General features: G+C 37.0%; 1 protein-coding gene across 9 annotated transcripts in view; it reads left to right on the forward strand.

Moving 5' to 3' along the window:
* Nost (Nostrin) overlaps positions 1–26,558 on the forward strand; it is a 251,346-nt gene that overhangs the window by 196,233 nt on the left and 28,555 nt on the right. For all 9 annotated transcript variants that reach the window (XM_067108488.1, XM_067108489.1, XM_067108493.1 and 6 more), the window contains one exon: positions 19,214–19,299. In XM_067108488.1, coding sequence (XP_066964589.1) covers positions 19,214–19,299 — 86 coding nt within the window. The remainder of the gene's footprint in view (positions 1–19,213; positions 19,300–26,558) is intronic.

A 26,558-nucleotide genomic window follows, 5' to 3' on the forward strand; every position in this document is an offset into this window, starting at 1 on the left:
AAGTGTTTAAATGAAGCTAATGGAAGATGTCAAGAAGCGTTAGCTTTCGACTCTGATATAAATCTTTATATTCATTGCTTGGTAGAGAGAGAGAAAGGAAACGACCACGTCAGACAATCTTTTTGAAAAGAAGATCCCAGGAGGCTGCTGACATCAAGTGAAGAGAATAGTATTCCAGAATTGATGGAACATCTGTAGCATATAGATGCCGGGAGCCATAGAAACGTTACCAAGTCATATACAGCATTTGATAACTAATGCTCAAGAGATAATCTGTGGACGTTCATTCATCCGACAGGGATAATTTGACCTTTGTCATTTTTCTGCGTAGAGCGTCATTGGAAATGTCGTTGGGCGGTGGTAATGGCGGACAGTTTGTTGGTGATGACGATTTTATTGTTGTCTTTGTTATTGTAGGAATTTTCAGGCAGCATTTCCGTTGACAGATTCGTTGTTGGTTATGGGGTTGCGAGTTCTCTACATTAATCTTGACTTTCCTCTGTTTGACAGTCAGTTTTAGTTTTGTCCATGAGATTGTTAGTAGTCATAGTGTTTGTTAGACTTTGATAACGCTATCCGCTTTTTGGCTGTTTCAATTATTGTCGATTTTGTTAGTTTTTCTTTTCAGTCGTTTACTTTAACTGCGAGTTATTGGAAGAATGTGCTTCAAACGCAGCGTCAGGAAATATAGCTATGTAGTCAGTGTTCCATATTCTCGGTGTCTCAAAGCAAAATACATGTAAAAAGTCAGTTTTCATGCATGCAGATATAGAAATTGCGGTAAATTGATGTAAACAGAGATCGAAATCAAACAATCCGGTCATATGTAACAGGAACTAAACACAAATTACCCGAAATGGCTGTGCCTTAGGAAGTAGAATCTGTTAATAGCAGCTCCGCTACCCTTTAGGGAAAAAAAAACACAATGGCCTGAGGATTCCCAGGATGACGATGCCGGTTTGTTTCAGCTCTTCCAAGGACTTGTATAAGGATGAAAACGACCAGTGTTTGACAAGGTCACCATTGTCCTTGATATAAGCTCGCATTATGTAATTACCCCCTTTTATACGTTTGTCGCTCTGTGCCCCCGTCAGTTTTTTTTTTTTTTTTTTTTTTTTTTTTGCATATTGTGGTTTGCTGGGAATTTTCCCTTTAATTTTTATTGTATGCATTATACATGAATACATGCATATATACTTTCGGAGAGAGAGATTGCTAAGCACGAATATTTATACAAAATTTAGTAGTATCTACTGCAGTGTTCTTATTTAATTATAAGAACACTTTTGTACAAATATTCGTAAATGTATATAATGTGCTATAATTACATGTAATTACGCACAGTATACTTTATCGTATACAAAAATGTATTTAAAAAAATTCAGACCCGAGATAGTGAGTTACTTGCAGTTGCGTCACAGTTGAGTTAGATAGGTTATTTAAGTGAACCTGCGAGCAGCAAATAACTCATTCATTCTTTGGCATAGGTTAAAGGTTGAGGACACGGCACAAGACCCAAATTTTGCCCGCTGGTGATTTTGCATTGTTGGGCGAGGTGGGGTGGGCGAAGGGCTAAGTCCAAGGTCGGGGGGGCGTTTATTTTTTCTGGAGCGCTCGTAGAGCGCGTACAATGTTGCAAATAGCTAATAACAGCACATCGAAGGTTGAAACTAGTTTCTGAAGGATCAAGAAAGTAAAAATAGTTCTTCTTCAGAGGAGCGATCTTGATAGGTGGTGTCCAGTGAACCAAAACCAGTGCTGGCCAAGACACGGTAATGTTATAAGATCAGCGAGATAAGCACTGGATACTTTTTTTGTGAAGGGATCCAGCTGTATAATATTATCTGTCTTTGTTGTGTGCTTGCCTGAAATAGAGAGAGAAAAATAACATACATCTCGTTTTTTTGTAGAAGAATTCAGGTTGGAAATCATTCCGAATTAGATATCTTTTTGAGTCGAAGAATTTATTCCTTTCAGCGTTCTGTTGCTAACTTGAAGTGCTCCGTGTGTTAACTGGAAATATTATATATATATATATATATATATATATATATATATATATATATATATATATATATATATATATATATATATATATATATATATATATATATATATATATATATGTAATGTGTGTGTGTAACTGATCAGTGTTAATCAAGAAAGGTAATAGTTAAAAAATATATTTGCTGTTATGGCGTCAATTCGTATAGGAAGAGCCTCCAACTGTATTTGTATAAAAAAGAATATTTAGTTCTTGTATTTTATTCATTTTGAAGTAATAACTCAGAATTTATCTTCAGAAAATATTAAGACGAAGGTCACTATTTATTGACAACACTACTTATGTCCGTACTTGAAGAATGTAACCGGTTATTCTTGACAGATTGCAGTAATGTCTCTAATATTATTGTTATTACTTCTGCTTAGATTTCCAAGAGCCTCTACTTAATCCTTAAATGCATTTTGTTATATAAATAAAAAGTAGTCTCGTATTTATTTATGTGGCCTCCGAGTCATCCGTTCTTCTGTAAATTAAAAACCTCAAAAAAGAGACTCGCCATAAAGGCCTCACATTCCCACAACCGCAACATTTATTTATCACCACCATTAATCATCGTTTTATTGTCTTCTCCGGATACTTCCACAACGCTGATAGATGGGACAAGATTACCTGATGGAAGAATTGCAAAGCCTGTGCGTTTTATGTTGCAGTTCATTTTAGTTTTTCACCTTGAGATTTCTTCCAAATGTAATTTCGGGGTGCCGCCCCAACCAGGCTACCTGACTGTGAATGCGTGCCAGTGTCATCTGAGATCAAGACAAAGGGCGTGGGCCTAGCAGCCTTCTCCCAAAGACTTGCTATGAACAGGAGGGCCTGTTTGTGATTCATATATATATATATATATATATACACACACACACACACACACAAAAATTCAACTTGGCTTCTGTTATTATTATTATTATTATTATTATTATTATTATTATTATTATTATTATTATTATTATTATTATTATTCAGAAGATAAACCACTATCCATGTGAAAGGAGCTACAGGGGCCATTGACTTGAAATTCAGGCTTTCAGAGAATATGGTGTTCAATATGACGAAGTTACAGAAGATAATAGGAAATAAATCTAATTCGAGGTGAGAGAGAGAGAGAGAGAGAGAGAGTCACATGGCTGCGACGTCTCCCCATGCGTTCGTTCACCCTTTACCCCATTGTTTATAAGGTAAGGTTATCAGTAGCCTAAATCCATACAATGGAGATCTCAAAAGCCTCTTAAAAGTCTGCTCAGTTCACAGAAGTCGTGGGACGATTTTCTTCATTTGTTGGTTCTTCATTCTGCATTTTAATCTCTCTCTCTCTCTCTCTCTCTCTCTCTCTCTCTCTCTCTCTCTCTCTCTCTCTTTGTTTCAGATCGTTATTGTTTGCGTTAGCTTTTTCAGCAATATGTAAGTTTTTGGAATAAGTTAAACCTGAATTCTCTCTCTCTCTCTCTCTCTCTCTCTCTCTCTCTCTCTCTCTCTCTCTCTCTCTCTCTCTCTCTCTCTCAGAACTGACCAAGGTTAGGCATCATCTGACGTTCAGTGTGCTTGACATAATTTGGGGAATTACAAGGTTCCACTTGATCTTAAAATCGAGGACATAGGCAATTTCAGTAGCCTCTTGAATAACTCACATTACTCGTCTTCCTGTGTACCTTTTTTAATGTCTCTCTTTGTGTGGCTCATTAGACTTGTCATAATCATATTAGTAATATTATGTATAGATCTCTTCGTCATTTTTGCATCATTTCAGAGACGCCATATTATGATATTATCATTAATGTTCCGGGCATGTGAAAAAAAAAAATCAAGGAATGGAGATATGCCTAGCAAGTTTTTATAGCATATAGTGCCACATGCATAAATTGAAGTCTCGTACTTTTAAAAGAGAGTATGTTGGGAAATACATCTGCAACACATCATGTTAATTCTTCTTTTCCAGTCTCAGAGCTTTTAATTTCTGGAGTTTTATCTGTCAAGAAGAGCTCGTTTCTTCCAGCTTCTCTCCCCGTAGCTTTCATTTCTTGTCATATGGCTGCCCAGTTCTGTGGAAGCTTGCTCTTCAAGTTAATGGCACTTTTGGGTAGTCGCATGTGCACGTGTTAACTACAGACGGTAAATCACCAGTACTTGCTTATCGATAAATGTACAGAAGTACTGCTCAGCTTCAGATGTAAAGAAAGGTAAAGAAGGATCTCGTAAAACTATTCTTATCTAAAAAAAAGTTATTGTATCTTATAAATCACCTCTGGGTACGTTGCCAACGGAGTACGTTCGTGTTCCATGGGAAACTTGAAACTCCCAGACTCCTGGTGTCTGACCTACTGCTAAATGCTCTGTTTTGCATAATGAAGAAAAAATTTTGGCAATGGGTTTGCTTTAACGAATTTACTCAAATAAATGCAATGATTTGTATTACACTATTGCTATCCTTTTTTCCGGGAGCACTGTTTTTGTGTGTGAATTTTTCGTGTTTACTTTTTGATGTTTATCTTTTTATTTTTTGTTACCTTTGTCAAGTGCTTTTTTCCCTTGTGGCCGGCGAATCTGCATTTGTTTTTAAAACCTTACTTAAGTTAATTGGTTAATTTTGTTCGTTTCAATAATAATAATAATAGTAATAATAATAATATCAACTGAAATTCGAGACAAGAGAAATGAAAAAGTATTCGTGGTTTCTAATTTCAGTGAAAGTGTGCTTGTAACTTGAATGAAAGTTAAATTTTGTTTCCCGTCGAACACGTCTCATTTTTATAGGTGCGTGCATTGTGGCGAAATCGTTTTCTTGGATTTAAGCTCTTTTCAGCAATATGTCATTTTTTTCGGAAGGAACAAGTTGAAATTTAAGTCTCTCTCTCTCTCTCTCTCTCTCTCTCTCTTAGTATTTCCGATCGTTATTGTCTGCGTTAATCTCTTTTCAGCAATGTGTAATATATTTGGAAGAAAGAAGTTGAATTGCTCTCTCTCTCTCTCTCTCTCTCTCTCTCTCTCTCTCTCTCTCAGTATTAGTATTCGATCGTTAGTCCCTGCGTTAAGCTCTTTTCACCAGTATGTAACTTTTGGAAGAAACAAGTTGAATCTCTCTCTCTCTCTCTCTCTCTCTCTCTCTCTCTCTCTCTCTCTCTCTCTCTCTCTCTCAGTATTTCCGATCGTTATTGTCTGCGTTAATCTCTTTTCACCAGTATGTAATATATTTGGAAGAAACAAGTTGAATTTCTCTCTCTCTCTCTCTCTCTCTCTCTCTCTCTCTCTCTCTCTCTCTCTCTCTCTCTCTCTCTCTCTCTCTCTCTCTCTCGCTATCGTTATTGTCTGCGTTGCAGGAAAATCGTAATTTTCCATGTGACAAAGACCCCGTGTGCCTGGAATAACGCTTTATATGTGAATTACGATATGTGGGTCACGGATGAAATCGGGTTCATTGTTATCTCCGTAGGTCGAGTTCCGATGTGTATCTGAAATTATTTCACCGCAGGTTTTTTTTTATGCAGGCTGCTGTATACATGAATAGATTCATTGTAACGCCTGCATTAAAATAACTTCGGTTTCTCTAGGTCATAATTATGATCAGTATTATGAAGGCCATTGACTGTTTTTGTAATAATTACCGTAAATTTTATGCATGGTTATTTAAATATTGCATTTTATATTTTGTAAATGGCAATGGAAATTCTTTCAGAATTAACATTTGGATATAACATCAATGATCATGAAGTCACTTTGTGGACGGTAATTAGTATTTATTATTGTAGAAAGGGCAGTTAACCTAGGTATAATGACCGTAAGTGGCCATTACGTTTAGTATCCCACATCACTAGAAAATTTCATGAATGACGATCGAAATGATTGAACACTCAACGGAATCTAGACCTCATAAATGGCTACGTCAAGACGTTTCAAAAGCCACCTTTTACAGACCGTGCTTAGCATCATTGTTGATGCCACCTGGTGGCGATAAAAAGGCACCTCGGTAATTGACGGGGAATCACGTGCGGCGGTCGTGTGTGTGTGAGGTTCGTGTCGCCGTCGTGTTTACACGTCGCACCCTCCGACGTCTGCCATGCTGCTTCCAGGTGTCTACTGCTTCCTTCCTTTTCCCCACACCTGGTGTGCCTTCTTTTATCTCTCTCTCTCTCTCTCTCTCTCTCTCTCTCTCTCTCTCTCTCTCTCTCTCTGTAGGCATTACTTAAGGTTCTTTGCAGCGTCCCTTCGTCTCCTACCTGCAACCTCTTTCACCCTTTCACTATACCTCCGTTCATATTCTCTTTCTTCCATCTTACTCACCACCCTCTCCTAACAACTGATTCATAGTGCAACTGCGAGGGTTTCCTCCTGTTACACCTTTCAAAGCTCTTTACTTTGTTTGTTACAGCGCTGAATGACCTCATGGGTCGCCGTGCTAAATTTTATATTTCTCTCTCTCTCTCTCTCTCTCTCTCTCTCTCTCTCTCTCTCTCTCTCTCTCTCTCTCTCTGTTCCGTTTGTCGGTGCGCTTAGCGTGTAGACGCTTTCTTGACTTCCTGTTTGATGCACGTGTTATGACGACTTGGGAGCGTTTAATTAGCGGTCTATGTTTTTATAGTTACGGCGAGAAAGTTTTTTTTTTACTGTAGTGTAATTACGTTAGGAACTTTTTTAATGAAATGTACTTTATGCACCCAAGTTATATTGTGAAGAAAGTGCAGTTCCAGAACTATAGTTGTGACGTTTGTAGTAATTAAAACATACAAACATTATATTATATATTAATAATTATATATATATATATATACATACGCATAATTGTGTTTATGAAAGTAGTTCTGCATAAACTCTTTGCGATAGCAATGGCATTTTATTCAAAAGCAAATGAGCCTTAACTTTATAATTGGACAAATACAGTAGTTAAGTGTTTGTAGCTGCGTCCTTAACCTTGGGAGAAAGAGAGATTTTAGGAGTTTGTGTGAGCTATACACTACTAACTCCATCATCCTTGGCAGAATTTACGAAAATCCTTGGCCTTGGGTGGTCAGTTTTCTTATAAAGAGTAATTTTCTGGTATTTTTAAACGTATCATGAAAATGATGGCCACACGGCTTTTTCTGTGTCGAAAGCATCTAAGGAGGTTTTCGAGTAATCATTGGAAGGAGGGCAAGAGAAAAATTGGTGAATGGGAGTAAGGATTATCCTCGGTTGAGCCATTGGTATATATTGTGAAGGAGCAAGTTTTTCCGTTTTTCTAAATGTTACGAATCGTTAGCCCCAGTGGGGTGAGGATTAACTCATGTTTCTCTCTCTCTCTCTCTCTCTCTCTCTCTTTTCTTCGTCATCATCTTTCTACCTTAGTTGTGACCCACAGAGACATACTTGATTTTTGCGAATTCGGGTCCCCTATTTTGAGTCGGTTACGCTTACCATTGAGCCGCGAGGAGAGAGAGAGAGAGAGAGAGAGAGAGAGAGAGAGAGAGAGAGAGAGAGAGAGACCTTCCTTATAACCATGAGGTGGACGAGGCCGTAACCTGAGACTGAACCGTTTGATGTGTTTTGGTAAATGAATGGCTAGGTGAACGGGGGCGTGGTTTATCCACTCAGGCAGTCTTGTCTTATAGCTGTGGTGTTGTCCACCTGCACTGAGGGCACTTTCTCCTGCTGGCTTCCTCGTGTTTCTCTTCGTACTCGCCAGGTAGATTCGCCTTTTCTCTGGACCTTGCTTGTGAATAGAAAAAAAATGTTTACCAAGAGAATGGTTTTGTATGCTTGCGTAAGTCCGGAAGATGCGAGACTAATGTAATTATTTATTGTGCAGTGGCATTATGGATTGTATGCGAAACGAAAGAGGTTGAATTGCGCATTTGTGGTGAAAATATTCTTTATTGTATGCATATACATATATATGTGTTTGTGTGTATATATAATTTATATATAAATGTATGCATAACATACGTACACACGCACACACACATATATGCGTGTGTTTGTGTGCATATATAATTTATATATAAATGTATGCATAACATACGTACACGCGCGCGCACACATTATATATACATACATATATATACATTATATATATATATATATAATATATATATATATATATATATATATATATATATATTATATATATATATAATTATATAATTTATAATAAAGGGATGCAGAGAAAATATTTTCATGCTTAGAAATTATTCCAACTACCGGCTTTTATCTGCGAGATCTGTTGCTCCCACCTTTTTGATAGGTAGCGTGTTTTGATTGATAACGCCGGAAGTAGGACGACGGAATCACTTCAGGTCATACTACAAATCATGGCAGGACGTGAATTGCACATTCCTTTGTGGGCGGGGCTGGATTTGAAAGTCGGAAACAAAAATCTGTGCCGTTTTGTTTCGTATTTCGCTTTACTAAGGTATGCGGTATGTAATTAATTCCTGAGAGTAATGTGTACTCATTGATTGGTATGGAAGTTCAACTGGCATAATATTTTCGTATCAGTGACATAACTGCTCTTTTTTTAGGTTGGTATGTATGAGTTTCAGTGTTCGAAATTATTTGTTGTTCTCAAATTTTGAGACTGTGACAATGAACTTAAATTTTGATGCCATTAAGTATTTATTGTCAGTTAATACAGAGACTAAACAGCGAACTTCAAATATAGATAACAGATCTCTGTGTACTTTTTTTTTTATTCAGGCAAAAGTAACACATATTCCACCTTGCGTAACGTTACGTGGTTACGATCAGTCGAACTTAATGCTCCAATAACATTATTCTGCTGATATTTAGATATTGCGATTGCTATTGTATCGAGGCTACCAGAGAATCACATTCTGATTAAGCCAGCTTAGATTCTGACGACCTCTTAATGTCGACAGCCGTATCGCTTTTTTCTGTTAAGCTTAATTTCCGTCTTTTACGCCTTGTCTGTGTTTATAAAAGAAGCTTTGCTCTTCCCTCGTAATGGAGCTCAATAATACTCCCCCCGTCCGTAAATATTTAGCCGGAGGAAGAGACTCCATTTGCACCCTACGCTGTTCCCTTCGGTTTTGTTTACCTTGTAACGGGGATTCCTCAGGGGGAGAGCTTATTGCCCGTGACGTCACGGCTTTCGGTAGCCAGCAATTTGATAACTAATTATTTTCTAGCTTCTTTAGTTATAAGCTTGGAGGGTGGTGATGGGTTGTGGGTGGTACTAATCGAATTTAAAGAGTTCTCTGATTAGCCCATCTGTGTTTTGGCGATTAGTACAGGAAGCAAAGATAGGGGAGTGGAGGCACATCCCGTGGTACTTGATCGTACAGAAGACTATTGTGCCCTTAATTGTAAGGGTGCATGTGCTACTTCGTGGTGTGTTAACGTTTGCAACCAACAAACTTTTTCTGAATTCAGGTCACCGACGTATTCCTTAAATTTAATGAAAATATGTTAATAGTAGGCTCGTCCTGACCCACATTCTATTTATATATGCGTACTGTAAACTGGAGCCTTCAACCCCAGTCTGGGCTGTCCTGCTATCTATAATTTTCATCAGTTCGGGAGTTCCACCGCCGCGCCTTCTCTCTCTCTCTCTCTCTCTCTCTCTCTCTCTCTCTCTCTCTCTCTCTCTCTCTCTCTCTCTCTCTCGGGGCATTCATCCTCTCCATCTGAGCGTATGTCCTGGCGGTACCAGCTGCCAGAGGCGAGAGGCCGACAGTTGGTGTGTGGCCATATGGAATGCACTAATTGAAGAAGCCAGCACCAGTAGGTCAAGGTTTTGCTCATAACACGGCTGTAGGCAAATAAACGGAAGGCGGGTGAAAGTTTTGGGGAGGTTCTCCGAATTACACGAATACCCTTTCCTCTTTTTTTTTTTTTTTTTTTTTAAGCTTGGACGTTTCAGCTTCAGTTGGGATCTTGGTGTGTATGTTTAATGAATATGTGTGGTAGTATAATATGCTTATGTATATATATAGGGATTGCTGGTGACATACGGTCACGTGAATATGTGATATAATTTTCATGTCGTGAAAAGTGAGAAAAAAAACCCGTAAACTAGGTCGCTTTTTATTTAATATTGCGTGCTGTCATTCTTTTAATAAATAATGATTGAAAACACAAAGTATTTTGGACAAAGCTTTGTGTGAACATTGGAGAAACAAAGCTATTGTATAATAAAAATAAAGCATTGAATCTCTCTCTCTCTCTCTCTCTCTCTCTCTCTCTCTCTCTCTCTCTCTCTCTCTCTCTCTCTCTCTCTCTCAAATTAAGTATCGCATTGTCGAATATGAAATTATTGTTTTCAAAGTCCTTGTCATACGGCACAGCTCTCCCCTGATTTCGAACTTTCTCCGTCGCTTATTTTCTTTTCCCCTCCGCCTTTTTTTCACAAACGTTATAATTTTCTGCTTTTTATTGTTGCCATTTTGCCCATGACAGTCATTTACCATTTCGGAAAGCAGTGTTTGTCTGGTAGGGGAAATATATCGTGGTGGGAGGGCTCTAGTTTGCCATTCTTATTTTTCATAGCTTAGCAGTTCCCTTCCCTTGTACTTGCTTTTTCCTTCGTTCTTTTCCTTATTCCTACTATTTCTTTTGGTTCAGAGGTTTTGTTTCCTTCATTCTTTTCCTTATTCCTACTATTTCTTGTAGTTCAGAGGTTTTGTGAATTGTAACAATTTTATTTGCTAATTTCCTACACATATTCTTCTCTTCTTATAACTGGGCTATTTATGTCAACGTAAAACCATCCGATACCATATTCTTTGAGTATGATACCACAGCTTATCGCCTAAGATTTTACAATGTAAAATTTCCTTTGAAGTCTTGACATCTTTGATTGATTTCTTGATTTTTATTTTAGATGGAAAACAGATATTCAAAGCACAGCCCATTTACAGTATCACCATCAACATTTTATAGTTGTCCCAATTAATGCACAGCATCTGGCCCTGGTGACTAGGGCTTGGCTAGTTATGAGAAGAAAGTGCTCAGGACCAAAGTCACTGTAGACAGGGGTCCGGAGAAGGCTGTGATGGACCTTGTTTTCGTATTGGCTTGTTGTCTGGATTTTTACGAAAATTTTACAGAAGTTGGAACTTGTGACTGACGAAGGCAGATTGTTACCTGGGAAAGGGATTTTTTTTTTTTTTTTTTTGGTGGGGGTGAATGCTCAGGCTTGGCGGTAGTTTGTGGTCTCAGGACGCTCCTCTTATTCTTGAGATGTGTTTGCGTGCATACAGTCACTTAGACAGGTGCTGTCTAATTGCTGACTGCTAGAAAACTACCGCGTTATGGCTTGTCACTCAAAAAAAAAAGATACGTTCTGATTCCTTTGCAGTGATATTTTTGCAACAATGGTACGATATTGGTAAAGGAACATAAAAGTAGTTTTAAGTGTTCTAGAGGCTATGAGCATGTCAACTATGTTTTGGCTAGAAAGAAGATAGTTCCAGCAACCAGTAGGTCTTTCAATATTTTACTTTGGTCTGATGTGGAAATGGTACGCATCCAGAATATTTTCTGTCTATACCTGTATTGCAGTTCTTGTTTTTTGTAGAAGGTATGTGAATAGTCTAAGCAATTGATAATTGATATCATTATAAAGTATTTTGATTTTTCTCAAAGTATCAGCTTTAATGGAAGATGGGACAGGGCCATTGAAACTTGAAGATTCATATTAGATTTTAGTGCCACAGAGAGAGAGAGAGAGAGAGAGAGAGAGAGAGAGAGAGAGAGAGAGAGAGAAGAGAGAGAGAACTGCCAATGTTGCGCGTAGGATGGAGCCTTCGGGTTGAAATGGAAAGCGGCCAGGCCAGTTCCAGAAGAAAATTGAGAGTTTCTCGCGGTACTCCTGACTCGAGACTAGTAAAAGCGAAGATTAATGGCGCAGATATAATACAAGGGCTCTGATTACAAATGCCGACAAATGCGAATCGCATTGGATTACATTTGAAACGGAGAACCGAAGAGTCTGGTGTGTTTTCAGTTTTCGAATTTTAGAAAGTTAGAACGTTTTCTAGTTTGCGTTAAGGAAATATGAAAGTTTTGCAATACTGCAGTGCGTTTTGAGAACTGCGGAGGTTCCGGGAGTTCTTATCGCAGTTTGTGTGTATTTATGTTGATGAATTTGTGGTAATGAAGCAGATAATCAATTGAATCATCCTCTCGTTTTTGTATAACTTCGAAGTCACATGTATACCCTGTGTTCTTATGAATATAGCTTTCTTTTTTATTTGACAAATGTGTTCAGTTGTAAATTATCATCACAACAGATACCTAAGTATATGATTGGTAGCTTCCAGAGACGGACAAGCCAGAGATCTATTTACAAGGATGTAGTGAAATTGAGAATAACAGGGAAACATATTCTAAGGATAAAAATTAAGAGAGAGGTAATAGCAAAAAACAAAGGACTGGAAAACAACGGACAGAAGAAGGAAGATTATTTAATAAGGTGAAGGGACAGAAAAAGATTCGAAATGCACAGGAAAGGAATTAATCAAAAAAAGTAGGAAAGGAAAGACGCGAACTAATAGCTGTAAGACAAGACAATGAACAGAAAATTACCAAGTTATGGTGGAAATGTCCCGTGTCATCGTTCGACGGACGAAGTTCCTCTTACCGGCGTTGGTCTTCTTCAAGTCCTTCTCGTTTTGCAAATTGTTTATTTACAAACATCCCGTACGCTTGATTCATTCGATAAAACTGTAAACTCGCACCCGTCCCCCACCCCCTCCCCCCAAAAAAAAAAAATAAGTTGCGCGTAATGAACCAAATTACGTCTTAATAGGAAGCCCAAAAGGTCATTCATTTGCAAATCAAGATCTGAAAAACACAAACACGAAAGGTAATGATGATGATTGTCGTTGTTTTTTGCTAAATCTAGTTTTGATTGTCTAGGTTTTCCCTTTTTTCAGATCTCTGCAGATGAAGCGAGCTTGCTCTTTTGACTTACAGTTCACATTTTTTCTTGAAAAGTGAAATTGTTTTCTGGGATTTATCCAGCAATCGCTGTTTACAATGGAGGGAGTCCAGAACAAAAACGGTGCTTCCGTTTCCTTGCAAGAGAAAGTTATTTCCTAAGCTTCGCAATTCATACACTCGCCAGTGTTTTGCAACTCGCGATTTCATTAATATAACGTTTACAGTGGCATTGGTCAAGACCTGAGTAAGGCAGTTTGTGGTTGTGGATAAAGAAGGGGTTTTACCCTAAATGGTTTCGAAAAAATTGTAGTAATTTATTCATAATCGTCAGTTGAAACTGTGGCGATTTAGGTTTGTGGATTGTAATAATCAAGATTCATGTTTGCAGTGTTTAATGCCTGCTAGAAGCGGTTGTGGGGATTATTATTAGCCTGTCGTAAAATCAGAGGTCGCTTTCTGCGACCCTGAAGTTGTAAATGTGGTTTTGATTTATTTCTAAACAAAGTGTTCCAGTGGTTATCTCTCTGGGTAGGTACCAGTTTCATTTTTGATAACAGACACGCACACATAGAGTACAGTGTATATATATATATATATATATATATATATATATATATATATATATATATATATATATATATATATATATATATATATATATAAAATGTATGTATGCATATATCAGTCAACGAGAAATGGGAGCTTTTTAAAGTATTCTCAGATTTCATTCATACCTAGACCACATTATTTTGAACATAATTTTTTAGTGTTATTTGAATATTTTGTCAGAAGGTACTAGCATATGCTTCAACATTAGATCCCAACTTTTATGGAGATTATTGTTTCCTTTGCCCAGTAAAGGATTATTGCTTAATCGACATTTGCTATGAGACCAGTTTATATAGAATTAGTCATTCAGTTGTTAATGAAGATTTTCTTAGAACTAACATCATATATCCATGAGCTCTCTCTCTCTCTCTCTCTCTCTCTCTCTCTCTCTCTCTCTCTCTCTCTCTCTCTCTCTCTCTCAGCTAACCTGTTTGAAATGGCTGACATTTTTCCGGAAGTTGTACCGTTAACGTGGACATTTTTTTCACCAGTGCCGCTCAGTTCTTCACAGGCTATACGTCGCAGATAAAATATTTATCATTGTTCATATTTTATTTGATTCTAATCACCGAAAACAATAAGTTTCTGATTTTTTTTTTTTTTCTAAAAACTTTGAATGAATGGCCGATCAGAATGACATAGCTGTCCACCCACTGCCATAAAATATCTGTTCTAGATTTACCTCTTGGTGGCTCGATGCATAATTTGGCCTCATTCCATCAATCAAGGAAGTTTATTTTATGCTGAGGAGAGAATTACGAGGCTGTAGAGTACTGTATTCCCACAGAAACAGTAGGTTTCTGGTCTAGTGTTCGTTAGCACTGAATTCTCACGGCTACTTTTAGGCTGTGACGAGAGCACCAGTGCTGTGGACTCGTCTGGTGGTCGTCTTTTGTTTTCTTTTATTTATTCCAGTCTAAATCTGTGGTATTAGAGTCCTTAATTGTTAATCAACCCGAGCGATAGTTGTCCTCTATATTTATATGGAATTCCTAAACAGTTATTAAAAAGGATATTGATGGTAATCTATGGTGCACCACTAAACTGTGACCATAATCCATGAAAAACCACTACGTTAGAATAAAAACTATTTTGAAACAGTACCAGTGAAAAGATTGCAGTGTTTCAAAATACAGTTTTTATTCATAGACAGAATTGTTGATTTTCATTGATTGTTGGCAATTCCGGTCTGTTTAAATGGGATAGGTTGTTTTTAAAATATAAACAATAATGTAGAATGGGATGGATTATTTTGAATATATAAACAATAATGTAGAACTCAAAAAATACTGGAGATTGCTGACAAACCGACAAAAACAAGAAGTTAACAAAATGAAAGTGATAATATTTTTTTATTTCTCTGGTCGACTAGGAATCCGTGGGAAGATTTGCCCATATGTGAGCAACAGCAAACTTCGAAAGGCGCCAATACAAGCGCATGCGTGGGAGACGAAAGGTCCGAGTGAATGGCTGAGTGTCTCTATTGAATGAGAACTGGTCTCGGTGAGTGGTGTTACCTGATGGACAAATGAAGTCCTCCAGATTGGTGCGTTCACGGTGAGGACTTGGTGGTTATGTGAAGAGAGATCGAAGGTCCTAAGTGTTTCCGTAGCGCATGTTTTTAAATGCTTTCTCCCAGATACGAGTCTGTGATATGATATGGAATTTAACAGATACACGTTATTATTTATCAAATCATATGGATGAAACCCAAAAGGTCATTTATTTGTAAATCAAGCTTTCGTATAATGGATTGCTTAAGGAGAAAAGTAGCGATTAATTATGGATAATAAATCCTCAAACTATTGAGTCTTTGCGTTCTTAAGCAGTAATACAAATTGGATGCAGTGGTGCAACAAGTACCGAAATTGTTAATCATTTTCCAACTTACATTTTCTGGCTATTGAAATTTACCTTAATTTCGAGGGGAAAAAAATAGACTGGTTCTAACTCGTTGATCCTTAAGGTTCCTTTATGTTTATTATGCAATAATAAACGTGGTAAAATGTACTACTTTTTTATGCTAGTAATGAAGAGACTTGGTTAGGATAATTATTTATTGCCTGAGTTTTTGCTTTAGGAGATATTTTCCTGCCTTTATCAAACTATTGCGGTTTAAAAAATGGACCGACTTTCACGAACTAGTGGTCATATTTAAATGTTTTATATCTGACTGCATAATTACAAGATAAGGCGTTTTGTTTACAATCGTTAATACGATATTACGAAACGTTTTGCATTGCTGATAAAAATAAAATTATAGACATTTACAATTACAAAGCATATGTCATGATTACCATATTTTGTATACATTTCCTTGTGCCGTTGAGTCATAGGGTTGATTTTTGCTGTTTCACCGCCGAGGGAAATCTGTCGGTTAAAGGGTAAACCACGCCACGCACAAATTGCCATTCATTATACGTTTTGGTCAAAGTATACATTTTTCTTTTTTGTTTCTCTCTTGCCGGGGTTTGTACTTTCAGGTACTCGTGTGTACCAGCTCGTACCTAGGGTTTTATGATAATTTTTATTTTTTATTTAGGTAAATATATGTTGATGAACCAAGACCAGTAATTATTTTTTCTTGGCAAAAGTCGATGTTGAAATGAAACGGCTTAATCATTTTCTATAGAGATGGTGGGTTGATTAGAGAAAATGCTAATTTAGCTGCTTATTTTGAATGAGAGGGAATGAAAATTGCCCCAGACATAACCAGATTAGCTCTTGTATAGAGTAGTAAAGAGAAAATAAAAGGGTCTTGAGTAGTTGAAGTTATAATCATTATTGTATCACACATTTGTGATTATTAATATATATATATATATATATATATATATATATATATATATATATATATATATATATATATATATATGTGTATGTATATATATACTGTATATATATATGTATATATACTGTATATATATATACACATATATATATATATATATATATATATATATATATATATATTAGAGATAGATAGATATTGAGAGATTGGGAAGGGGGGGGTGGGGGGCAGAGAAAACATTGCGGTAGGCAGAGGAAGATACTCTCCACTCTCTTTACACTCGAGCATCCGCCTTATGGCGTCGAGTCGTAAAGTCGGTTTTCCTAATTGCCAATTACTCTTGCGTGATCGGTTCTCACACTGATGGAATCATGCGGTTGTTGGGAGCAACTGCTGCTATGTGTGGTATGTCGGCGTATGCATGTGCGCGCGAGCGAGTATACGGGTGCGTAATTGGGTCAGTGGTGTGTTCGTGTATGCGGTTTGGGTGTACGATTTGCTGTAAGTGCTTTGGTGGGGGTGTGCGACGGTACACATTGGTGTAGTGTTTACAGTATTATTAAAAGTTTCTCTTGCGTGGGACCATTTTTTATCGCCGCTGTTTTATTTCTGTTTCCGACGCGCTTCCGCCTCGTCTTCATTTAATTTTTTGTGATTTCACTTCGTAGCAACTGAGTCCGAACATTTTTAGGTGCACGTAGTCCGATAGATATTGATCGGGCAGGTATGAACACCTGTGATCTAAATGATTTACCGTATCTTATACCTCCCACTCTTCTACTGCAAGTAAATAGCACGGTCAGTTCATGACTGAATAACCAGCGTTCGATTCCCGAATAGAGTGAGTAGGTCACTGTATCTACGTGCCATAAAATTCCATTCTGCCTCTGCTGACCTCAACAGTGAATTTGGTACCTCGTTGAAAATCGACTTTCAGCTGGGCTGGTGATAGATTGAAATACAGAAATACTTGTATATGCGTGTTTCATGTTTTTTTTTTATTTAATTTTTCTTTTTGGCGTTGTTATTACCCATCGAATGTACGGTCCACACAAATTAACCATTGTTTTAATAGTCAACATATTCTCTCTCTCTCTCTCCTCTCTCTCTCTCTCTCTCTCTCTCTCTCTCAGCGTCTCTGTGCTTTCGGTTAAAAAAGCTTGTTTATTGACGTTATTAATATTTTCCCTAAGAACTACTTTTTATAAAGTTATTCTTAAAGCCAGATTATTCTTTTATTATTATTTGTCTCAGACGATTTTTTTATGCATCCTGTTACTCCCACGTCTGAATCTCCTTGTATACAACATTGATGTTAAATGCATCAGAAAGCAAGCACGTACGCACAAGCAACCCCATCTAGTAGCTTTTAAGCGGAAGTGCGTTCGTCCTTAAAGTGCCCTTTTTTTAGTGAGCAGGATTCATCGTACAAAAAACTGTGCTTGTCTGGACACATTCGCGTCTTACACCCTTCACTAAGTAGGAGTCTGTGTATATATACAAGTGCTCCAAGGACGGTTCATGTCGGAATGTGTTTGTCAGACTCGGTGACTTGTCCCCGCATAGTGCCACGGCCAATGACAACTCGTTTCAAGGTCCTTTTTAATTGTATCAAACCACGGCACGTTTTTCGGATGTTAGCCTTAACATTGATGGGCGTGAGACTGATTTTTTTTTTCCATTTTGACTTCTTGTTGGTTCTGTCTGTTTCTGCTGTAGGTATATTTTGTATGCATGATGTCTAAAGGTGTAAATGAGTGATGAGACTATTAAATTGTCTAAGATTCATGTGACAGATGAGAATTTTTCGGCAAGTTGTGAAAGTTAAATTTTTTTTTTCTATGAATTTTTGTTTAATTTTTACCTTGTATTTATCTCCAGTATGGCTTACCCCTTTTAGTATATATGACTGAAATATTTGATGGGGTTTTTGTTAATATTAACAGAGGTATTATAACTCTTCCTTTAGTCAACATTGACCTACAGACTTAGTTCGTAGCAGTGCCCTGTACTTCTAGTTTGGAAGTCTCAAGGACAACGACCCCCCCCCATTAACCTCAAGGAATAAAAAAATGTGTCGAGAACTAGTACCCCGCCCTCTTTTATCCTCTTTTTATTGGCTTCCTGTCGATTCGTTATCGAGTTACTTTAGTCGAATTTATGTTGAAGTGGATTGTTTTCAAGTTTCATGGGTTTGTATACTTAGTTTTTATTTATTTGTTCATTAAAATCTTGAGCTTTTGTGAACTCATGTGAAGTTTACTTTTGGACTCTCTCTCTCTCTCTCTCTCTCTCTCTCTCTCTCTCCCGGTAATAAACTATCAAAAGCTGGGAGCAGAACGATCCTTGAGGTAATTTTAAAAGTGATATAAAGTACTGATAAACTGACGTGATTAAAGGTAGATTTTGATGTACTGTTGATGAATATTAACTGCAGATAAATAGAAAGAGACCGTCTAGAGTGTTTCATTTGTTTAGTATTTAAACAAATTAAGTTCGTAATTCAGCTTGAATAAATCTGATGGGAAAGGGATTTCAAGGATATATTAGTTCAAAGTACGACATCCAAATATTTTTATATATATATATATATATATATATATATATATATATATATATATATATATATATATATATATATATATACATACATACATAATATTGTATGTATAATATATATTGTATGTTTGTATATAATATATATATATATATATATATATATATATATATATATATATATATATATATATATATATGTGTGTGTGTGTGTGTGTGTGTGTGTGTGTGTGTGTGTGTGTGTGTGTGTGAGTGTGTGTGTGTTAACATAAGAAATATTTTAACGCAATGAAAACTTTCAACCTTACCTTCTTTTTTTTTTCCAGGGCCACAATGGGTTCGATGAACTTAGAAGATACATTAAATCAGGTGGCGAGTTCTGCAAGGAACTGGCAGCCATCATGAACGAAAGGTAGGTAAAAGCACGAAGAATCTCTACGGAAATCACGAATCTTTTTTTTTTTCTGGTGGTTTTCAGGCAGAACCTCCTACAGAAATATCGTGCCGCAGATTGTAGCTGAATGTTGATGATATATCATTAATCTTGTTCTGGACTTCCTCTTATATCGAGATTTTCTATCATCTTTACTTTCAAGTGGTCTTCTTTTCTTTTTTCATTTTTAACTTAAATTTTTCAATTTAACTTTTAATGCTCAGTCATTTCCATGCACCAAGGTTGGTGGACAAAGTTTAATGACGGTCCTTCAGCATTTCAGAGTGGGTGTTTTTACGTTGGTCATTAGTTCCATGCCATTTCATTGTGCTTTTTGATTACATTATTTACTCTGGCATTTTTGAATTCGTGTAAATTCCCCATTTGTGTTCCCCGAATCTTTAGCGTTAGAATTCTTCTTATCCTATCGTAATTTTTAATCAGAAATGGTTAAGGCTCCAGAAAGGATTAAACTTGGTGGAAATTTTCTTGCAGCCGTGTATTTGTTGTCTTAAAAGCATTCCTTGTGCCATTGTTCCCTTTGAAAGTGATCCATTGACAAGTGAGCACTTCTGAGAAACGCTGGAATTCGTTTTGCGATCAAAGGAATGATAAAAAAATGTACAAAGACAGGCCGAAGCTATTGATTACTTCAATTAAAAAGACATTCGCTGACCTCATGGCTTTGGCCCAAATTACGCGTAGATGATGTAATTGTCATTCGAATAAACTCGTTTTAGAAAAGAAAATAACTGGTGAAAGGTTATGTTTTTATGCTTTTATATTTCAGACTTTATTTCTGTTTTTCTGCTTTTGATGTTGGCTTAGCAAGTTGGTAACTTTTTTCCTTACGAATATTTGGAACAGTCATTATTATTATTATTATTATTATTATTATTATTATTATTATTATTATTATTATTATTATTCCTTCAGTGTACGTTACTTTGGAACAAACTTGAGAAAGATTTGGGAAAAAAGAATATTTTTTAATGTTAAATAGTGTTTGCAATTGACAAAGAATTTTGCTTTGAACATCTCTTCTGGAACTGGTAAATGTCTTTTCACTTGCGTTTAGATATATTTATAAACTCGAGGCATTTTTGTGCACTTACCGAATAAATGAGTGGGAGAGAAGCACATGACATTGCTTACTTCTTATTTTGATACCATATGTGGTCAGCTTGATGGAATTCTGGTGATGTTGGCACTAAAATGTTGCATTCATTGTGCACCAGTTAATGCGTGTTTTTAAAGGGAAAAAAACCATACCTTAAAGCATTTCTTATGTTATACTATACAGTCAGAAATCATTTCGAGATACTTGTGACCAAAGTATAGAGGAACTAAAATCCTTACGTAAAACCGACAGTCCCTTGAGGGATGGAGTCTTAAGAAGTACTTCCAAGGAGGAAGGAGTGGTCATAAGTTGCAACCAAAACTACCATACCGACGAGACGCCCTAGGGACGCACCAGGGACGGCAGCCCGCGCTGTCAACAAAACTAGCTTAGCGTAACACCACCAACATCAGAATAACATAATAAATGTACCTCACTCCTCCATGAAGATACAGAGAAAGGATCCTACCATCCAAATTTAATGAGAGAATTTGATGGTCAGTCCCTCTCTCCCCCCGTTTCAAGGCGTGGCCAAATGTTATAAAAATCGAAGTAATAAAGGGCGAGGTTGGACGCCCACTTGATTGGTAGGACAGTTGCTGGTCGTCTCAGGGTAGGAGCAATCAAGTATATCACTACAGAAGACTAATAATATTGGCAATTTACTTTCAGTTAAAAGTGGAAGTTCATTTTGAGGAAATTTACACCCAATCCTATCTCCGTAGGGGGATAGTACCGTCAGTGCGCCTCATGCGGTGCACTGTAAGCTTACTTAAGGTTCTTTGCAGTGTTCCTGCTGTCCCTAGTTGCACCCCTTTCATTCCTTTTACTGTACCTCCGTTCATATTCTCTTCCTTCTATCATACTTTCCACCCTCTCCTAACAATTGATTCACAGTGCAACAGCTAGGATTTCCTTCTGTTACACCTTTCAAACCTTTGTACTGTCAGTTTTCCTTTCAACGCTAAATAACCTCATAGGTCCCAGCGCTTGGCCTTTGGCCTAAGTTATATATTCTGTTCCATAACAAATCCTACGTTTGTCATGTTCTTGAAAGTTGTCTCTTAATCTTAGCCTTCGAGGACTTGAAAATGAACTTGACTTCGAGTACAAGATAAACGAATTGGAAATCATGCATAAGACAGGATATTAACATTTTGCTTCTAGAAAAGTACTTTTGGAATCAGTAAGAGATTTGTTTCATTTAGGGATACCATCTTGAATAAATTTAAATGTTAAGTTTTCGTCGAGAGAGGCACGTTTGTTAGATACCTTGCATGTAGACGAGTCTCTCTCTCTCTCTCTCTCTCTCTCTCTCTCTCTCTCTCTCTCAATTAACGTGGGACCAAAGCCACCCAAGCGCACTGGCAAATTGCTGCTTCAAAACAGATGTTGATAAAACCTGGCTCAAGCAAAGCAGTGTGCTGCTATCAATTCACGTCTTTCAAAAGTCTTCAACAAGTTACTTGATCACAGCACTCGGGCAAAGCCACATTGCAAGGCAAGCTAACGAATAGCAGGCGTAGACCACATGGCACTGCAATTGCATTGGCTGTTTGCCTGTTTTGACTGCATTTCACGTCTTGTGTGATGTCTGGACAGACTTTGACTTGGTTGTTTTTTTCCTTTTTGGTATTAATTCGTCTACTATTTGAAAACCAACCTGTAAACAATGATGTAACATTGTTTTACCTCCGTAGGGGGGGTTAGTGACGTACGTGAGGTGCACTGTAGGCATTACTTAAGTTTTTGCAGCGTCCCCTCGGCCATTAGCTGCAACTTCTTTCGTTCCTTGTACTGCACATCCGTTCATATTCTCTTTCTTCCATCTTACTTTCCACCCTCTCTAACAATTGTTCCACAGTTCAGCTACGAGGTTTTCCTCCTGTTACACCTTTCAAACCTTCTTACTGTCAATTTCCGTTTCACTGCGGAATGACCTTATAGGTCCCAGCGCTTGGCCTTTGGCGTAAATCCTATATTCCAATTCCAACATTGTTTTAATAATATTGCTCTCTGTTCTGAACGTAGTCAGTCGTTCTTGACAAAAAAATCTTGGTAGTAGAAAATAATATGGGCTCTACCTTTATTTTATAGTAATGTTTATATAATTTTTTAAATAATAATTAAACTTAAATTACTGAAATTGAATTATTGTGGTTCATATAATTCTTTTGCCGAAAGTGCCGTTTTCACCTCCGTCATTACAGGATCAGATCCCTAGAACGAATAATTAATTGGAAACCGTCTGCATTCCTTTTTAGGATAAAATAAATCGGCTGGTATTGAGATTAAAACAACAAAAAAATGCAATGAGTTGTCTTTCGTATCTATTTCTTCATTCAAGAAATGAAAGTAAAGGTTTTGGATAGACCTGTTTCGACACAATGGTCAGTCGTGACGACCAAAAGGTGGCGTCATGCCATGAGTTGTCATAGGAAGGAATTTTCATTTTCGAACCTAGAGAAAATAAGGTTAAACTTGAAGCTCTTGACCTTCAATCAAGAGGTAACCGAGTCGAGTACGAGCTGTAGTGGTCTTGAAATTTCATCTTTGAAGCGAACAGGTTGAAAGGAAAGATTAGTTCAAGGTCAGTCTATTGGAGAGTTTGTTTACGTAGGATTTTAAAAGGGCGAAAGTCAGTTTGTTTAGGAGCCTCGATTGTAGTGGGTCCGGTCCAAATCCCCTTTAAGTACCACGTTAATTGATGCTTTCTTTTAACAGTGATTAATATTCCCTTACCTTCTTTTGGGGCGTAATTTAATTTTTTTTTTATTTTCATGTTGCAAACTTGGGGCACATTATCGATGGTCATCGACACCAGCCCTGAGAGATTAGGATGTCGTAGGCTTGCCATTTAGGCTACTTGATGCAGGACAAATTATGTGCGCACCATCAGCAGTGATGTGCGGAAGAGCCATTTATCCATGTTTTTTTTATTTTTTGTAACTAACAAAAAACAAGTGAATCCACTGATGACAGCCTTTGTCTTTTGTCATCGTAATTATAAGGAAATTGGGTGAGTAGAATTAACAGCGTACTCCATCAAGGTTATTACAGGTATTGTATCTCCTCAAAAGACCGTTACCGGTGGGACCCACCCAAGTTACTATAAATAAATTGTCGCGTGGCCGAGTTGTTATCCTTGGCGTTTGAACTTTGGTCATTATAATACCGTCATTACTGACATGACATTCGATTAGTGATTATTGAGCATTTCTTAGGTAAAGATGTGAGTATATGTTCTTGTGTATCAGCTGACGAAAGAAAGTTTTTATCGCTACGATAGCTTACATTTCCAAGAGATATTTTAATTTTTCCCTTTTGTGTGTTTATGTACATGTTTTATTTATTTACATCTCAGATAATTTATTTTGAAAAATCTAGAGTTAACTATATGTATAGTTACTTCCGTTCATGATACGTTTGACTTATAAATGTGGAATCTAATTAATTATGCATATTCCATTTTTAAACCATAATACGTAAAATTGTATTCTCCCAGTTCAGATTCCCTGAAGTGAAGTATGTTCTTTACGAATTTGTGGCAGTTAGATTAAGCCAACTATGCCCTGGCAAGGGCTCTTGCTTGCTCGTAGAGTGGCCCGTAACTGGACTCACCCTACGGAAAAAGAAATCTGTAAATCAATCAAATGAAAATGAAGGATAGGACATAAAAAGTTACAACGTCTCTATGCCTTAAATAGAAGGTACGGATCTCGCAACAAGCAGTTCTGTTGGTGTTCTTTCCCTTATCAAGAAGTTTTGGAATTCTGTCCATTCTTCTGTCGTCCTGTGCATTCTAAAATCTCTCAAATGGGCAAGTCTCGTCTTTTTATTGTTTGTCTGGGAATATTTGAAAAGTACGTTTAGATTCAATGAATGTTTATTGGAAATTTATCATCATTTGCCCTTTTGCACTTAGTTTTTATATTTATTATTGGCAGTGTTTCATCGTAAATGTACAAAGACACTGAAATTAATCTAATCAGTCGGTGAGTCAATCCTCATTCGCATTGAACGTTGTGTCCACTCTCATCGGCCTTTACTGCAGAATAAGAGACACGTGAGCATTTACTCGAATACGGAGTTGTGCTTCGTGAGTTGGGCCGAGTGACACTCCGTCCCTCTCCAATTGATCTTTCAAGTGCCACGTGACAGTACGTGATTGAATAGTTTACAACATGATTCAGGTTGCGTTATATGTTAGTCATGTAGGTCCTGAAGTTGTGTGATCATTCATTTACTTTGGTTACTAGTCATGCTGAAAAAGGTACTCGTTTTCTACAGGTGTTGTGACTACCGCTGTATAGTGAGAGAGAGAGAGAGACCTTAAAGCATTTGTTGCATATGGATGTTAGTTTTTTATTATAAAAGTTGTGTTAATCTTATTTTATAAGGGTTAAAATTTTATCAGGAATTCTTAAGTACTAGGGGCACTCTCATTTTGTTTTAATTCTGGGTCCCAGAAATGATTTAATTTTTTTTTTACTCCGTAGGGGAATAGTGCCTTCAGTGCAACTCATGCGGTGCACTGTGGGCATTACTTAAAGTTCTTTGCTGCGTCCCTTCGGCCCCTAGCAGCAACACTTTTCATTCCTTTTACTGTACCACCGTTCATATTCTAACAGTTGATTCATAATGCAACTGCGAGGTTTTCCTCCTGTTACAAATTTACACCGTCAATTTCCGTTTTAGCGCTGAATGACCTCATAGGTCTCAGTGCTTGACCTTTGGCCTAAATTCTGTATTTTATTCTATCCTCATTGGCTGTTTTCAATCATGCTATTTTATATTTATATTCTAATTACCAGAGAATCCATTATCAGCAATAAAAAGCGAGGACTGATCTAACACTATAGATGTTCGTTTTCAAGGTCATGAAGAAATCTTTTCGGTGAAACAATTCTCTTTTCGAAACAAAAACACCAACCACTGAAGTAAGGTTCAAGATGGGAGGTGTGTGTCTATTAGCATGTTTTATAATGCATTGGATACCTCTTATGCACCGTAGACCCTCAAGATGCTTCAAATCACAGTCATTGCTTTGCCTTCTAAAGGTAGATGTTTATCGTAATGTCTGGTAATACCGCAGCGTCTCTGAAAGTGTTTACCTTGTTTGCAAGTTAAGAATAGATACCAGCCGTCGAAGTGGCATTGCGTTTTCCATGTAAGTAGAGGCCGGGTTGGGGATATAAATATATCGCCTCTGAATAATTGTCGGCCTTGAGAATAATAATTGCTTTCCATATTGGATGGCTCTGCGTCATTACTTACAAGTCTGGTTTTTTAAGTCTTCTACACCTGGGTTTTATACCGTGTAACATTTGATTTTATTCTACACGCTTATTTTGGATGCACTAGCCATGTATGTTTGTATGTATACATGTATGTAAGAAAAGTAAAATCCATAATGAAATACATGTTATAAAGTTTTTTTGTATTATAAATATATATATACACACAAAATATAGGCTATATGTACGTTTTTGTACACAGACGCGTGTGTTTTTGCATATTATATATATATATATATATATATATATATATATATATATATATATATATATATATATATATATATATATATATATACATATATTTGTGTATATATATACACACATATATATAAGTACATAAGAGTTTTATAGAAATAAATTTCATTATGGATCATACCTGACATTTCTGAGAAGCAGGACATAGTATTTTTATATTTCACTTGCGTATGTTTGTATGTAAAGTGTATTTGTGTGTACGTAGTTAACCGTGATAACTGTTAGCTGTGTTATGACGGCACTTAATTCATTGTGTGAGGGAGGAAGGGAATGTATGAAACGACTCGCCGATCCGCTGCCCACAAAAGTTCATGAAAGTTAATAAAAAGTGAAAAATGAAAGTGAAGCGAAAGGTTTGCTTTTTGCGGATGATGGAAACCCACTCGACGATTAAACTTTTCCCTTCTCGAATTTTCGTCTTGTAACTCCATTACTTTCATTCGTTTTTCCTTTCTTTTTTTTTTATCTCAAGTACTCCTTTCGTGGGAAATAAGCGGGGAATATCGAGTGAATCCGAGACCAACTTTATATTCACGTATTTTCCGATATGATGCTGCATACGG

Source organism: Macrobrachium rosenbergii, chromosome 9 (genome assembly GCF_040412425.1).
Source record: "Macrobrachium rosenbergii isolate ZJJX-2024 chromosome 9, ASM4041242v1, whole genome shotgun sequence".
Taxonomy (NCBI): Eukaryota; Metazoa; Arthropoda; class Malacostraca; order Decapoda; family Palaemonidae; genus Macrobrachium; species Macrobrachium rosenbergii.